This window comes from Mya arenaria, chromosome 13, assembly GCF_026914265.1.
Source record: "Mya arenaria isolate MELC-2E11 chromosome 13, ASM2691426v1".
Classification (NCBI taxonomy): domain Eukaryota; kingdom Metazoa; phylum Mollusca; class Bivalvia; order Myida; family Myidae; genus Mya; species Mya arenaria.
In genome coordinates, this window is record NC_069134.1 from 21954120 (window position 1) to 21969724 (window position 15605).

General features: G+C 34.2%; 1 protein-coding gene and 1 long non-coding RNA gene across 2 annotated transcripts in view; one reads left to right on the forward strand and one right to left on the reverse strand.

The window, feature by feature from the left end:
• Window positions 1–15605, forward strand: part of LOC128212807 (microtubule-associated serine/threonine-protein kinase 3-like) — a 123218-nt gene that overhangs the window by 19196 nt on the left and 88417 nt on the right. Inside the window, exon 3 of the mRNA XM_052918129.1 lies at window positions 11017–11131. Within this exon, the coding sequence (XP_052774089.1) occupies window positions 11017–11131 (115 nt within the window). The remainder of the gene's footprint in view (window positions 1–11016; window positions 11132–15605) is intronic.
• Window positions 4186–6122, reverse strand: LOC128212809 (uncharacterized). The gene is made up of 3 exons (XR_008257617.1): window positions 6057–6122; window positions 4927–5023; window positions 4186–4632 (listed from the first exon to the last, which is right to left on the reverse strand). It is a non-coding gene; the product is annotated as an uncharacterized LOC128212809 (long non-coding RNA).

Below are 15605 nucleotides of genomic sequence, written 5' to 3' on the forward strand. Positions count from 1 at the left end.
GAACAAAAATTTTGGTGTGGCCTTTATATTCATATTACATTTGTGGCAGATCTTGGTATACCTTGATTACCATAGAATAAATCTGAATTATATACATAGCAGGTTCTTTATAGAAAGGAAATGCAATTTATATATTTAAGCTTAAAAATTTAAAGGATGCACTCGCTGGCCTTTTGGAAGTGCAATTTTTTGCCAGATTTATATTTATATGATTGTGCCATAAGATTTTTACAAATTATATGGTTGATTGTCTAGACTTTAATGTATGCATGTACATGTCCAATTTTAGCTGGCAAAGAAGAGAGTTGAGATATTGTTATTCATTGGTGGTTTGTCAGAATCATGATCTGCGGAGTCACCTTTTGTTTGCAAAAGTATTAACCTTGGCTATAACTAATTATAATAACCATTCAAGATATTTAGTTTAAACTTTTTACACATGTTACCATTAACAATACGGGGTTACACACATGTAAACCTGATGTTATAGTTCTCAGTGTTTGGCCATGAAAATCTTAAATGTTGACCATTACTTAGAAATTGTGCCAAATTCTAGCTTAAAACTTAAATAGGTTATTTAGTTATGACCGTACTTGGTCAATGAGAAGAAAAACTAGCCTTAGCATCATCTTGTGTTCATCTACCAAAAAGATCAACATGCATTGTATCTCTCTCTCTCTCTCTCACTCTTTTGCAAGTAATGCATTTTATATTCCTCCTAGAAGGCTTTAAGATTGGGGAGTACCATTGCCAAATAGACTTGCAAATGCAAATCAAATTACCTTTTTTGGTTCCTCAATCTAGAAATGTTTTGTATAAAAAAAAGTAGTAAATTGAGAATTGTAAGACAGAAATAGTTGTGAAATCAATATGGAGGTTGTCACGGAGGGATTTTGGAGGAAAATGTGCTTCTTTTAACAGTGAAAAGGTTTCACTAGAGAGATTCAGAGATGTCATTATATCGACATTTCAGAGACTGATCATGAATGATTGAGAAAATTCCTAGACAGTTTGAGCGTAACTTTTGTTTTACTGCATCTTGTATGAGTCTGCTTTGGATGAGAAATCAAATGTACATTTGTATTCATGCCATCTTCATGCTGGTATATTTTCATTTCATTTTTAGCAGTTGTTTTCAGAAGTTACAGTGGTATCATGGCCTTCAGGTGTCATTGGGGATGGCAGAGGCATGTAAAACGTAGACCCTGGTACCAGCGTATTCACTCAGAAGCTATTCAAGATATTATTGTTACAGAAACCTAAAATTATGATACATACTATCTGAGTTGCAACTCATTACGCAAGTATGATGAAAGGCCCATAATTCGGCTGTAATAACTGTGGCTTTATCAACTAATGCTTTTTGCCCAAATTCTAAAACAAGAGGAGATATATGAGTATTGCCATTGATTTGCCATGAACTAGAATTGCTTTTTTATCGGGTCTGAACAACAGAATGATATAATATATAGGTTTGAAACACATGCTCATCAAGGATCACTGCAATGGACTGTTACTGAATAATTTATTTCTGTCTGTATTGCATCCCTTAATAAATTGAAAATCATTCAAAGCCGTGGGGGGGGAATACTAGGGATTAAGTAAATTTTATGAACTACATGGGTAAAAGTTTGCCGGATTTATCCGGAAATTCCGGATTTTCGTATTCCCGGAGGGTCGAATTTCCAATTCGTCGAGATCCGTTGAGAAAATTGGGGGGAGGGGGGGGGGGGGGGTAGGCTGGGACCTTGAAATATATTTTCCATCGCTTATTCGATGCTTCGACGTTAGTATAGATCTGCGATAACTTATGTTATTATTGTCTTATCCGAACACTGCGGTATTTTGAAACGACGCTGTGACGTATATTTACGGAAATAGGCGGGAAAACACGACTTGCTGCTCAACTAATCGAATCGATCGGAAGATTAACGTCATTGAGGAGAATCACGAAAGTTTCCATATATGGCAGACGCGGTCCTTAGTCACAATTATGTTTAAAAAAAAAAGGCGTGAGTAGTATTTTGTTTTCAAGTTTGGTCAGCGATGATATCTAAGCAAACTTAAATATCAGTTTCAATCTTAAGAAATTCGAATTGAATCTCTCTCGTGAGCTTTCCGTGACAGAAAGCATCAGTTTTCGGGTCATTTCTCCAGAAGTGTGCGTAGATCGTAGCCTTTGCAATACGTCATGTGCTATTTTAAGCATTTTCCATATAAGGTAATCCTCTACTTCCGATGACGAAAAACTTACAACAGGCATCTCAAAAATAACCGCAAACTTGCTGAGTTTACTTTGGCAATGACAGAGAGGTAGATTTAGGTCTCACCCCTGCGAAAATGATGGCCAATAACCATGGACTACCATGGACTACCATGGTAGTTCATGGTCATATGACCATGGACTACCATGGACTACCATGTTACGTCAAATGGCCGCCCCACGGTATCACACCATGGTATTATACCATGGTAGACCATGGTCTACCATGGTTTGATACCATGGTAGACCATGGTAGCACACCATGGTAGACCATGGTAGCACACCATGGTAGACCATGGTCATAAACCGTGGGGCGGCCATTTGACGTTACATGGTATACCATGATATATCATGAACTACCATGGTATATGACCATGAACTACCATGGTATATGACCATGAACTACCATGGTAGACCATGAACTACCATGGTAGACCATGGTCACATACCATGGTAGACCATGGTCACATACCATGGTAGACCATGGTCACATAAATAGGATTGACAACAAACTTAACAAAGATCAAAATCAGTGAAATGGAATTGTATTGATTAAAATATGTTTATGGCGTCATCTAGTTTAGCATGCCGAGTACTGTATTCTGTTGATATCCCATTTACATGTATATGAGAAGGAAAAAAAAATGTCTTATTTCTCTGCAATAGCTAACAACTTGTGCCAAACTTCGACTAGAACAAAATTATAGTATATATATATATATATATATATATATATATATATATATATATATATATATATATATATATATATATATATATATATATTTAGTATGATATAGGCCTCAAACTGTCCATTATGTAAAATATTGGAGCGTCTTCAATATAGTTCTTAAACTGAAACTGTTACATTTCAAGAACTTGAATTGTTCCTGCACACTTAAAGAGTAGTAAAAGTACAGTTCTTGAACAGTTCAAGAACAATTCATGCACATTTCTTAAATAGTAGTAAAAGTACAGTTCTTGAACAGTTCAAGAACAATTCATGCACATTTCTTAAAATGTTCTTATCATTTTTCTAGTGGTTCTTGTACACGTTAAGAATAGATCAAGTACGGATCTAGAAATGTTCTTGCATGGATTAAAATCTTGAAATCTACCCAGTACATTCCTGACTAGATGTGATAACAATTGTTAAACGATAACGTTTTAGGAACAAATCTTGAACAATTGTTACATTATAACTTTCTTGTTTAAAATGTCAACCACTATTATGAAAGAAATAGTCAACAAGAAAATTGAAAACACTTTCTTATAAGCTCCAGTTTTAGGTAACCAATTTCAATTCTTCATGAAAAGTAGATTACTTTTCTTAACTGCTTCTGTTTTACCACAATGAACATTTTTTTCATTTATGATTATGTATTAAAGTTACAAGTATTGCTCACATTTTACTGCGCTTATGCTGTATGAACGCAGTAGGGTAAGAAAGCAAATGACCCAAGATGCTCTAACATGCTTTATGAAATTTGCTCACATGCCCTACTGCGCTCTTACAGCATAGACGCAAGTAAAACTGTTATCTCTCCTTAATTATATCATTATATTTTTCAAACATGTACTTTTAACCAATGTGCATAAAAACATGGATAAAAAATTCAAACTAACACAGTTGATAAAGTTATTGTATTTAAGAAACAAAAAGTATGCACCTGTACATTAATGGTTCTTAAAGGTAATTCTGGAGTTTAAATGTATAGTTATTAATGACTTAATTTTTTGCATCAGCGCGCCAAACTCAGTTTTGTATTTACTGATAAAAGTTAGTCATACAGTTGTTATTTTGATTCTAGAACGACAGCGTATTAATTGATTCGCATTTATCATTTTCCATGTATCGAGCTTCTTTAGTCCAGCAAATTACTTATCCATGTCAGTGACGTCAAGAGTTTGATGAGAATAACATGAACTATTCATGAATGACAATTTTGACAAATCATGTTCATGAACTCCCACTAAGTTCATGAACTCCTGCTTAGTAAATGAACTTGACAGTTCATGAACATTATTTTTCCAAAATGTCATTCATGAACTAAATTCATGAATAGTTAATTTCATTCGACACAAGGTGATAATTTCATCATTACTACACATCCATTTATAACAGTTTTAATTTCTTATGACGCATATAAACACAATTAGTAAGAAACCATTGAATTGCTCATTTCAGTCCTTGACATTTACATCTAGTCTCTGTACCCAGGTCCCTTTTCCTTATACACTTGATGATGAAACGCATCTGCGAAAAGATTTTTTGCAGTCATTCTTTGCATGATTGTTTTTGTTGAAGTGGTCTTTTCTTAACTCTGGAAGACTTTCGTTGTCTAAGACTTTGACATCCATCTTCCAACCTGAAAAATATTTCTTTTATTTATTTGTACTGCCAACATTTTCAAATAACTAACGGCCAGTTGGTTATCAAATCAGTGCGAATTAAGATTTCAATGTTGCAGGTATATAAATTAATGATAGCTTATTTAATTATTTCGAACCAAAGAACTCAAATTTATTGAGTCTGATTTTTTTTAAAGATTCTCATTAGTGTTTGTCTGTTACATATAAAATCCACTCCACACATCCAACCATATTGTTTTCAAAACCAGAATGAAAATCTTACCATTTGCTTTAAAAAATAGTCTACTCACTGATGGATTTGACAATTTACGGCTTTGAATGTTTTTCTCCTTCACTGGTTGATTCGTTTGAGGACTGATGATTTATTTGTTAGCTCCTTTGGGTTGGCTAAAATAGACGAAACAACATTTCAGACACTTAACCATAATTTGCTTGCATAGTGGTTATTTAAAAGGTCAAGGGTTGGTAGCGATGCAAAAGTCCATTGAAGGACCAAAATTTAAAAATGTTAAAAAAATCAATTTCTTCTTAGTTTTGAGGTTCAATATTTAACAAGCATGATTCATACCCATTTATCCATTGCAACATGAGAAGCTGTAATTAGGATTTGAGCATATTTTATGATATAAGATTTTATCAGATTTCAAATCAAAAAGCTATATTGTCTTTAAACATAAAGAGTATATTTGTGACTGAGTCGAAGTTATTGAAACTGTCCAATCAACAATGTCTTTGTTTTGATTGCAGCTATATTTAAAAAGATATTAACATATTTGTAACCCGGAAATGATCTCTCATCCACTACTTTTCATTATTAACCTAAAGAACTTTTATTTTTTATTTGACAAGATATAATAACGAACTCACAACATTGTTAAATAGGTAGTCTGGAGCATTTTGACATGAAAACAAAGTGATAATGTCAACAGACTTTTTAGAGTAAATGTGAAAGTTTTTTTATAAAAAATATTAATATTCTATTGTAAAATTTGTTAACTCCCTACTAACATGTCGCCAAAAATATATGTTTCACTCCCCTAAAAGATCGTTCCTCAAAACAATAAAAACTTTTTTAAAGGTTTTAGTTTTTGACCTTCCCCACCCACTTTTGCATCGCTGCCGGCCCATTACAATTGATCCTTTTTCTCGACAAAAATAGCTTACCAACGTTAAGAAACAAATTTAAAAGCTGCTTTAATATATATATAAATTAAGTATTAGCTGAACGCTAGCCAAAAACAAGCATTTAACTGTGTTTCTACACAAATGTATTTCGTATGTTTGTCGCGAAAATGTATTACAACAAAACATATTTGCTCATTACTTCAAAATGTTGCTATGTTATTTTAAACAATAATATTAGCGTAAAAGATCGTTATAAACGTTACTGAATTATACTCCTTACATCGCTTGAACTTACCTTAAATAAACGAAACAAGACATATCAGTTTATTTGGCGCATTATTTCGACAAAAATGGCGGGTGTTCGAAACTATCTCCGCCAGTGAAGAGCGTTTCGTCTTAAATGCGTAACCGTTAGAATATAGTTATATAGCTACGTTAGAATATGGCTATAGTATTTTGTAAATATTATATTTAACCGGTTTAACAACTAATTAACCAGTGTTGACCACAGGTGCTCGTCACATTGCCTGGATACAGTAATTTTATATAAAATAAAAAATTTTTTTTTTTTTTTTTTTTTTTTTTTTTTTTTTGACAAGATAGTGAATATATGTCATTTTAAAAAATATTCCACATTTTTCATGAAAAAAAGTTACTAATAACTTGACAAAATCTTGACAAAAAATAAATAAATAAATCTATTAAAAAAAAAATATATATAAAAAATATAAATTACTGTATCCAGGCAAGGTGACCAGCAATCCATGGCACCTTACATGATACATATGATATATGTGGTGCTTTAATTAAAATAAATTTAATTTTAATGTTCATGTAATTTTGATATGGAATTTTCTTTACGTTTGTTATTTTTTATTTATAATCTTTGGGTTATAACTGGGCCAAATGTGTTACACTAAATGCACCAGCCAGTTGTAACCACAGCTACCTCAACTTCCTGCCTGTTGCTGATGCAACTACTTGTTTTTGTACAAGTTTCCTTTCAAAGACATATGCAGAACATTTTAAGAACTTGCCATGTTCATAAGCTGTTCCTATGATGTGCCAAATTGTTTAAAAAGAACATTTCAAGAACATATTAAGAACATAAAAGTTCATAAACTATTCTTTAAATGTGCCAACTTGTCTTTATGAACAGTTCAAGAACATTTTAAGTGCAAACACTATTCATGAACTGTTCTTATATTGTACTTAAGACTTTAATATAGAACAGTATTAGAACAACAATAGTCTTTAAAAAATTCAAGAACTGTTCTTAAAAAGTATTCTTGAACTGTTCAAGTACAACTGTTCTTAAAAGTGATCAGTTACTGTTCTAGTACAGTTTTGCATAGTTCTTGAACAGTAATTAAACACAAGAACATCATTTCACAGAGGAATGGAGCATAGATGCTCATTAATGAGCAAATGCTCTATTTCCCACAAATTGTTTTCAAAGGTTTTCAAATTTGGCATTCTTCCTTTCCAATAGATATTCTTCCTTTCCATCAGATGCTTTCGTTGTGGATGAGTCTAAAATTAGCAGAACAGCTGGTAAAGGGTTAATACTGAAACACAACTTCTGTTGTTGACAAGTTGTGTGTTTACTAAATATCAGTAAAGAATAAGACCACATTTATTAAGTTGCTATTTCTGTTATTTACCAAAATCAACAAATCATTTTTAGACTTATCCAAAGTAAATAATCAGATAAAAAAGGATGATGGTAGACTATGGTAAACTGTCACAGTGGCTGACCATGGTCAACCTTGGTGTACCATGGTAGACCATGGTTGAAATGGTGACTCTCGGAGTAAAACTTTTGTACCATGGTCTACTGTGGGGTTTTTCACGGTACTTGATGGTTGACCTTCAAAAACCATGGTATACCATGGTGATCTTTTTTTGTACCATGGTAGACCATGGTCGACCATGGTCAAACCATGGTATACCATGGTGATATTTTTTTGTACCATGGTCGACCACGGTCGACCATGGTAGACCATGGTCGACCATGGTCGACCGTGGTCCAGGCAATGATTTTCCCACGGTACTTGATGGTTAACCATGATAAAACATGGTTGACCGTCAAAAACTGTCAAAAACCGTGGGGACCATGGTCATTATTTCGCCGGGGCAATAGCGGTAGTTTGTGTTCAAAAGCAGTAGAATTTCTAATTTCTTAAATTTTCAGACAAAAACATTGACGGAAACAATGTAAACAAAAACTTGATATTTGTTACTATTTTTAGATTTTCGGAAAATACGCATTAAATATGTCATGGTTGAGACTTGTCAAGTGCCAGTGTTTTTGATTGAGAAACAGAAGAAATATTACCTCTGACTTGTAAAAACAAGTTTATTATCAGAAGTGCTGCTAAAAAAATCAAATCAGACTGCCAAAACAGGTCGGAGTGTAAGTGCAAACGACTGCAGTACTGTATATGTCAAATTTACCCCCAAAATGTCGTAAAATTTTATACACTGTAGATAATTTATAACACCTTGGAAATGTTGTTTTCTTTATGTTTTGACAGTTTTATAATGTCTTTGATATTTACAAAAATGCTGATTAGTAGGATGCCAATTAACAAGAATGATTAATGGTCTTTTGTACCGTACCGGTAACTTAGCAACGATCTCGGCCGAAGTGCGAAGTGATTTGACAAGTTGCTTATTGCACCATGTTCTTTTAAGTGACAGATTAATATGGGATTTTAGCATGGTTAATTTTGAGGTTTTTAAAATAAAATTAGTAAATCATGATTACTGGCTTGCTTATGCAGGATATTCTTTATTATGTAGTGTCACATGTATATCAACATACTTATTCATAGTCATATTTGTCTGAAAAACCTTATTCCAATACTCCTCATTATTTAAAATTAAAGCCTGGAAAAGGCATTTCATATCCACTAAAATGGCTATGTTCAAGGAGCTTCAGGGGGCCTCTGGCCCCCTGGACCTGACCGGGGGCCCTGCGGCCCCCAGCATTTTTCAGGATTTTCAAAATTCTCAACTTTTACCCATGGAACTAGCTATAGGGAAGAACTATGAATTAAGCAAATGCTTTATTTCCAGTTGGTTGTTTACAGAATCAGAAATATCATACTTCACAATGATATTTCACAATTCTAGATGTACCTGTTGCAGAATAACTTGTTTACACATTTCACCAGTACAGAAAGTGTATGGTGCAGTGTACCAGTTTTAGTAATAAACTAGGGAGATAAATCATTTTGACTCTTCAGAACTCCCTTTTATTTTTCGGGATAAAATAGGCACAGTTTGTTATGTTAATGTAAGATTCATGTTTGATGCATTATGCTGATCATATTTGCAAAAATGAAATTAAGTTGAAATGAAAAATATTGGAAAATCAGTCATTCCTGAGAGGAAAGTTGGCTAAAAAAATAAGGCTTTTGATAATAAACTTTTTTTGAAGTATTCATACTGTTCTGGAATTTGAGTCAATAGGTCCTTGAAAAAAAGTTGAAATCTTCAATTCTGAATTGTCATTCAAGGGGAGCAACTGCTTGGTAGTGTGGAATGGATTTTAATGAGTGATCTCCCTTAGATAAAATATTGGACCATCTTTATGAAGGGAAGTAATGTCTTAGTTTAACTTAAACATATGATCTTAACTCCCTTGTTTTGCTGATAAAGTAGCGTTAAAAAAAAAACAATAATGAAGTTGACATTGTTGGCAACATACACACACTTTACATCAATTTGTATGTGATCCGGTTTATTCCTTAAAGAGTATAAAATGAGTTTTCGCTGAAAAAAAGTCTGAACCAGGGATAGTGAGTACATTTTTAAAATAGTTATGGGGCTTGCTGTGGTACCGGCAACTAAGTATGTCCAATGGAATTTTGTATATCAAACTAGTAACTGACCTTTTTCTTGCATACCTTTATTTATACATTTGTGCAATTTTAAATTGATATAGAATAAATGCATTTTGTACATTCTACCAAGTAGCTGTTGTGACTTTGTTTACTGACTTCATGAAGCATTTTGTGATTAAATTTCTTGTAGAAATATATAAAGATCATTCACCTCAAATGTCACACACAGTCTGTAAACTAAACAGTAAAAAAAAAAGAGGAAATGGCGTGTGTTATGGGGCTGCCAGATGGAGTTTTCCAGCAAGTCAAATTTCAAGGATATACTGTCTCACTGAATGTCCCTTAAGTGTATTCTGGCAGACAGAAGTTATACCTTTAGTGCCACCACTACCATATAGACAGGCAGTAATGGATCTTTAATTGAACATTGGAATGGGCAATTCCAATAAATTGTATGTGAAAACTTTAGGGTGTTTAAGTACATTGTATAATAAGAACAGCTCATGGCTAATAGTTCAGTGACTGTTCTTGCACTAACAGGAATTTGGTTCGCTAGTATTTAATGTCGTCACAACCAATACCAATAGCAGATGTCTGTTGCAAGTTCTCTTGGTAATTAAAAAAATGTTTCCTGGAAGTCTCTAGTTCATAAAGGTAAGGTACACTCTCATAAAAATAACATATTTTATTGGGTTCATTTATGTATACGCAAGAACAAATCCCAGTCCATAATACGATCTCCTACACAATGTCTCAGGAATCACAGATCTAGTGGTGTAGGTGTCTGTCTCTCACCTAAGAGTTTGTGGGTACAATAACCACCAGGGGCAATTTCTCATGGCTCCTCAAAAGGCTCCTAGTGGTTCATATAAGTTTTATGCTGTTTCCACAATCCAGTTTAGAGCAGAAAGTATAAAGTAAATGGCGTTGCCTTTTAAACTGTTCACATTTTGGTACAAACATAGGCATGTACATAAAAAGTATATAAAATATAGAATATATATATAATATATAGAATAATATATCTTAAGTAGTGATTGACATGTAAACAGATAATAAATTTATGTACATCACTTGCATGTAATGATGTTGTTAAATCAAAGAGTTGTGTCCCAACAGAGAAAGGAAAAGGCCATGTAAATTTAATATTTTCGTATATTGAAGCAGTGAGATATGCCAATTTCAAGGTCAATTTCGCCCCCCAGTTGTTGTTTTTCTCTAGCTCATAACAGATAGTAAAGATATGTTTAAATGCAGTCTTAGACTTTTAAAATGATTCAAACTTTGAAGGTGCAGAGATGGACACTAAAGCTGTTCCTTTTTTCCAATGAAAAAAATAGAAGAAAAAAATACAAGGGATGGTTATGATATTTTAACTTGATGTGTGTATTCTTACCATTTCAGATGTGTGTGTCGACAAGACCTGATTAGCCGCTACAACATTGTTGATCCTCTGCTGTTGGAGCGGATACTTAAGGCGGTGCGACGGGCACGTGAGGATCTGGACACAGATGAAGAGGTAGGTGTGCTTCGTGTGGTAGAGCTTGTTACACAGGGATTTTCAATGAAGTTCACAAATCCAAAACTATTATTTTCTTTGCAAAGTTAACAAATCAAAATTACTATTCAGCACAAAATTTAGGAAAGGCATTCCATTGTCATACTTTTGTTGTTGTTTTTTTATGATGATTGCTGGTAGAAGCAGTGATGGCAAGGACTTTCGTTTTAGCCACTGCTTGAAACCAATGAATCTCAATGTATTCACATCAAATATGGTACACATGCTACCCATACATGTTTATAGCTGATATTTATTCTCTCTGGCAAGAATATTTATTTGTTTGGTAATACCCACAGATGTACTTACAAGTACTGGCATCTGCAATGATACTCTTGTTTAGTGCCTTCTAAAGGCAGAGAAAGTCATTATAGGGCTTTTATATATAACACACTTACTACAACATTGGGGGTTCCTGGAATCATTATGCCACTGGGTGTTTAGTTGTGGAGTGAAGTGCTCAGACATAATGTAACCCTGGTTAGAGCTATAATGCATAGCACTGCCACATGCATTTGGAACTCCTCGGCCATTTTCATCGAAAACAACCTCGGCTGTATATGGACGGTGTACATACTCAGACATTGGTATGTTTAAGTCTGCTGCAAGTAGATCACATAGTTATTTAGTTTAGCAGTTTAACTTAATGACTTAACTCTTGGGAGTCTTAATTATGTTTGCAATAATACTGGCAATCAATTTAAACTTAGATCAATAAATACAAGCTTAAACACTACACCTAATTCATGATATAATTCCAATATTTACGAACTATTTCAACAGATGTACTACCAGCATACATCCGAGGTTGTTTTCGATAAAAATGGCCGAAGAGTTCCGAATGTGCCATATAAAACCATCGTTTAGCATCACTCCAAAGAGGACTGATGATATTAATAGTTTAGAAGTGTTGAGGGAGGGGATTGAACCTGACACTCTGGGTTGACAGTCAACTATAAAATCACTGATGCACACTTAACATCTGCATTAACCAATCTGTTTTAAAAAAGGTAGTGCATTGGATTAGTCTATATACACTTCAATGTTAGCAGACATTTTGATCTTGTGCTTACCAGGCCTTCTGTCTGTCTGTGACAAAGTTTTACTGTAGGAAATCTTCAAAACTGCTTAGGGGATTTTGAGAAAACTTCACAGGAATGAAGAAGTATATTCGAGTCACCATTTGGTCTGTTGGTCGATGTATTGGCAAAGGTTTGTAAAGCAAACATAGACTACAACAGTTTTCAAGTTAATACTCTGATACTTTTGCCAAATCGGTAGTCGTGATATCATTTTCATTGACCTCGGCCAACTCTGTTTTAAGGCCCTTGACTTGAGTTTAACACTTTGGCTGTGTTGATGATGTTAGATTGATCTTTTGGCAGATTAGAATTTAAAGTGACACTCATATTCAAAATCATGTGTAACAAAAATCTAACTTGACTGATACACCTTTGACTACTTACTAAATAATGGATTAATGGAAAATATTAATTACTGATAACAAGTTTGTAACCGTGTATTTAATGGAAGAAAGTGCAAAAATATAAATGATTGGTGAATGCTAAAAGATTAACTCTTGTTTACTATAGTCTCATAAGGTAGAAATAGCGTGTTTTGTTCTCATTTCTTTCAAATGTAACTCAGTAATTTGTTCATCCTATTTGGAATATTAAAACAAAATTATTAATTGTAGTAAATCTTATTTGGGAGTAAGAATGCATCTTTAATCTTGAAACTTCTCTAATGATTTCTCTTTTGTTATTTGCTACAGTGAATCAGTAACTATTTCTGCGTCAAGGGTGTGTGCGGGGGTAGTCATCACTTTTATGACAGTTCCATGACACCATTTTTTTCTGACACTCCTATATTCCTGCCACATACAAAAGGGTAATTCCTCTTTAAATGACAGATGTTGTTCTTTATTTGGTATTGCAGCAAGTATTATTCTTCTTTTAACCTTTGAACAATCAAAGCTATAGCGTAGTAGATCATTTCTATTCATGTTGTTTTTTTTGAAAATAAATGTGTGGCAAGCTGTTTCATGTTATTCATTACAACCAATTTAAAGGACAGTCTGTTTCCAGATATAACCATCCAGGCTCACTCATTTATTCACTCCTTTTTTTGGAAAATGCTTATTGACAGGAACGGTCAATACAGCATGCTGTGACTTCTTTCCTTTAGAAGTATAAAAGTATACACAGGGATTTGATTGTCAACCCCCCTCCCCTTCCCCTTCTGTGGCAGGGTGCTTCACCCCTTTTGACCACCATTGGGGTCTTAAAGCACCCCCAAAACCCATGGCCAAAATGGTCTCAGCCCTTCAGGTGCCAGGTCAATTACGTCCCTGTATACAATATAAACATATACAATGGGGCTTTGGTGCACATTGGTTAGGATTTACTAGGGATGCAAACGAATATTCGAATATTTGGTATTTGAATGTCAATATTGGTATTCGAATATTCGATGTTTTTGTTGAATCAAAAAATTAATAAACTTTTTGCCTACAACTGCATTCTTCGTCTGTCTTGTTTTTATAACGATTGGCCCCTTATGTCAGAGGTGTGAACTTGATGACTCTATACACGCGTCATATCGGATATATCGTCGGGAACTATAAACAGTCCCCGTAATTTTGCAATTACTGGCTGATAGACAAGTGACATTAAACACATTCCAACTATTTTAGGTACATTTAAATGACCATGCTAATTAAGGGTTTAAGAGATCGGCCTTTATACCAATGTGTTGTCTTCACTGCTAATCAAGCTTGGCGATATTGCTCAAATCACCTTGATGATTGTGGACATGTGCTAGTTATGTGGTTTAAACTGTTTTCAATGTTTCGATAAAACGCTCTTGCCTTCAAAAGTAACTGTATGGTTTAACGTTTAAGGATATATGTCCTGTATTGTTGTACAATACATACGTCAAAATCGACGTTTGGCCATGGTGTCGTTTTCTATAAATGTATAGTCAAACCTCGCTATGGTGACGTTGGATAAGTCAACTTTCCGGTTATGTCAACTTTTTTTTCCGGTCCCGAATTTATTCCTTCTTATTCTATATAAAATAAATCTGTTTGTGTCGATTTTTTTATCTTGACTGTTTGCTATGTCGACCTCGTTTTTCAGTCCCAGTGGTCGAATTTCACACATTTCCTATGTTCTTTATGTCGAACTGTAGATCGAGACGTAGGTGTGAAAATATTCATGACGGTTTGCGGCATGTCACAAAATACAGTGAGTGTCAATATAACAAACTGTCATAATTGGGGGATACAAAAATGTAATTGGTAAGTGCGAATAATTAAAGTTGTTTATTTATGTGTTTAATTAGAGACTTTTTTTGCTCAAGCTCTTTGGTATTGTATAAAACATGAACATTTTATTGATAAGATATCAATCCCGAATGGGAACAGAAAGAATAAATTCAAAAGTTCCACTGCTCTGGTCGACCAATTCAACAGGACCCCTGCTATTACGTTAGTGAATAATTTTTAACTACAATTTTTAAAGGTTCATTTTGGAATTTGAATATTTGAATATTCGATCTAAAGAATTACCGAATATTCGAATATCAATTTTGCCATTCGTTTGCATCCGTAGGATTTACTGATGTTGAAATGATGTACTTTCCTCCAGAATCACCGCCGATATAGTTTGCTAAGTGATCTCATAGTTGGATGAGTCGTGGTTTAGGGGTCCAGCTCCCTTCTAAGAGGTTGTGGGTTTGGGTCTTTCAGGAGCTTAATCTGATGGTCTCTCAGAAAGGTCACAAGTACTGGTTTCTACCAAAATATAATAATGCATAAATTGAAAACTTCAAGATAATTGACTCTTGTTGCTTTCAAGACAGACATGAGAACAATCCTGTGCTGTAAGATTTTAATTTTAAACACCAATTTAACAGCTCCAAGTCAATTTTGCATTTCAGCTTAAACCAGGATTTACATTTCTCATTTATAGAAAAGTTTTTTGTTTGTTTAAAATGCCTTAATATTGATAGAGATAATAAGCAGGAAATGATTGCTTCCATGTTTTCAATAAATTGCTGCTGATGTAATGGTTATGTAAGAGGTATTGAGGCAGTTTGCTGTTGATGTCATTGCAACCTTAGAAGCACCGAAGCAGTTTGCTGCTGATGTCATTGCAATCAGTGTAATTAGAGGCACTGACTGAAGCAGTTTTCTACTAATGACATTGCAACGTTAGAGGCCCTGAAGCAGCTTGCTGCTGATGTCATTGCATTGTTAGAGGCACTGAAGCAGTTTGCTGCTGATGTATTTGGTAATGCTAGAGACACTGAAGCTGAGTTAATGTCAATGTTAGAGGCACTGAAAGAATTTGCTGTTGATGAAATGGCAGTGTTAGAGGCACTGAAGCAGTTTGCTGCTGATGTCATGGCAATGTTAGAGGCACTGGAGTAG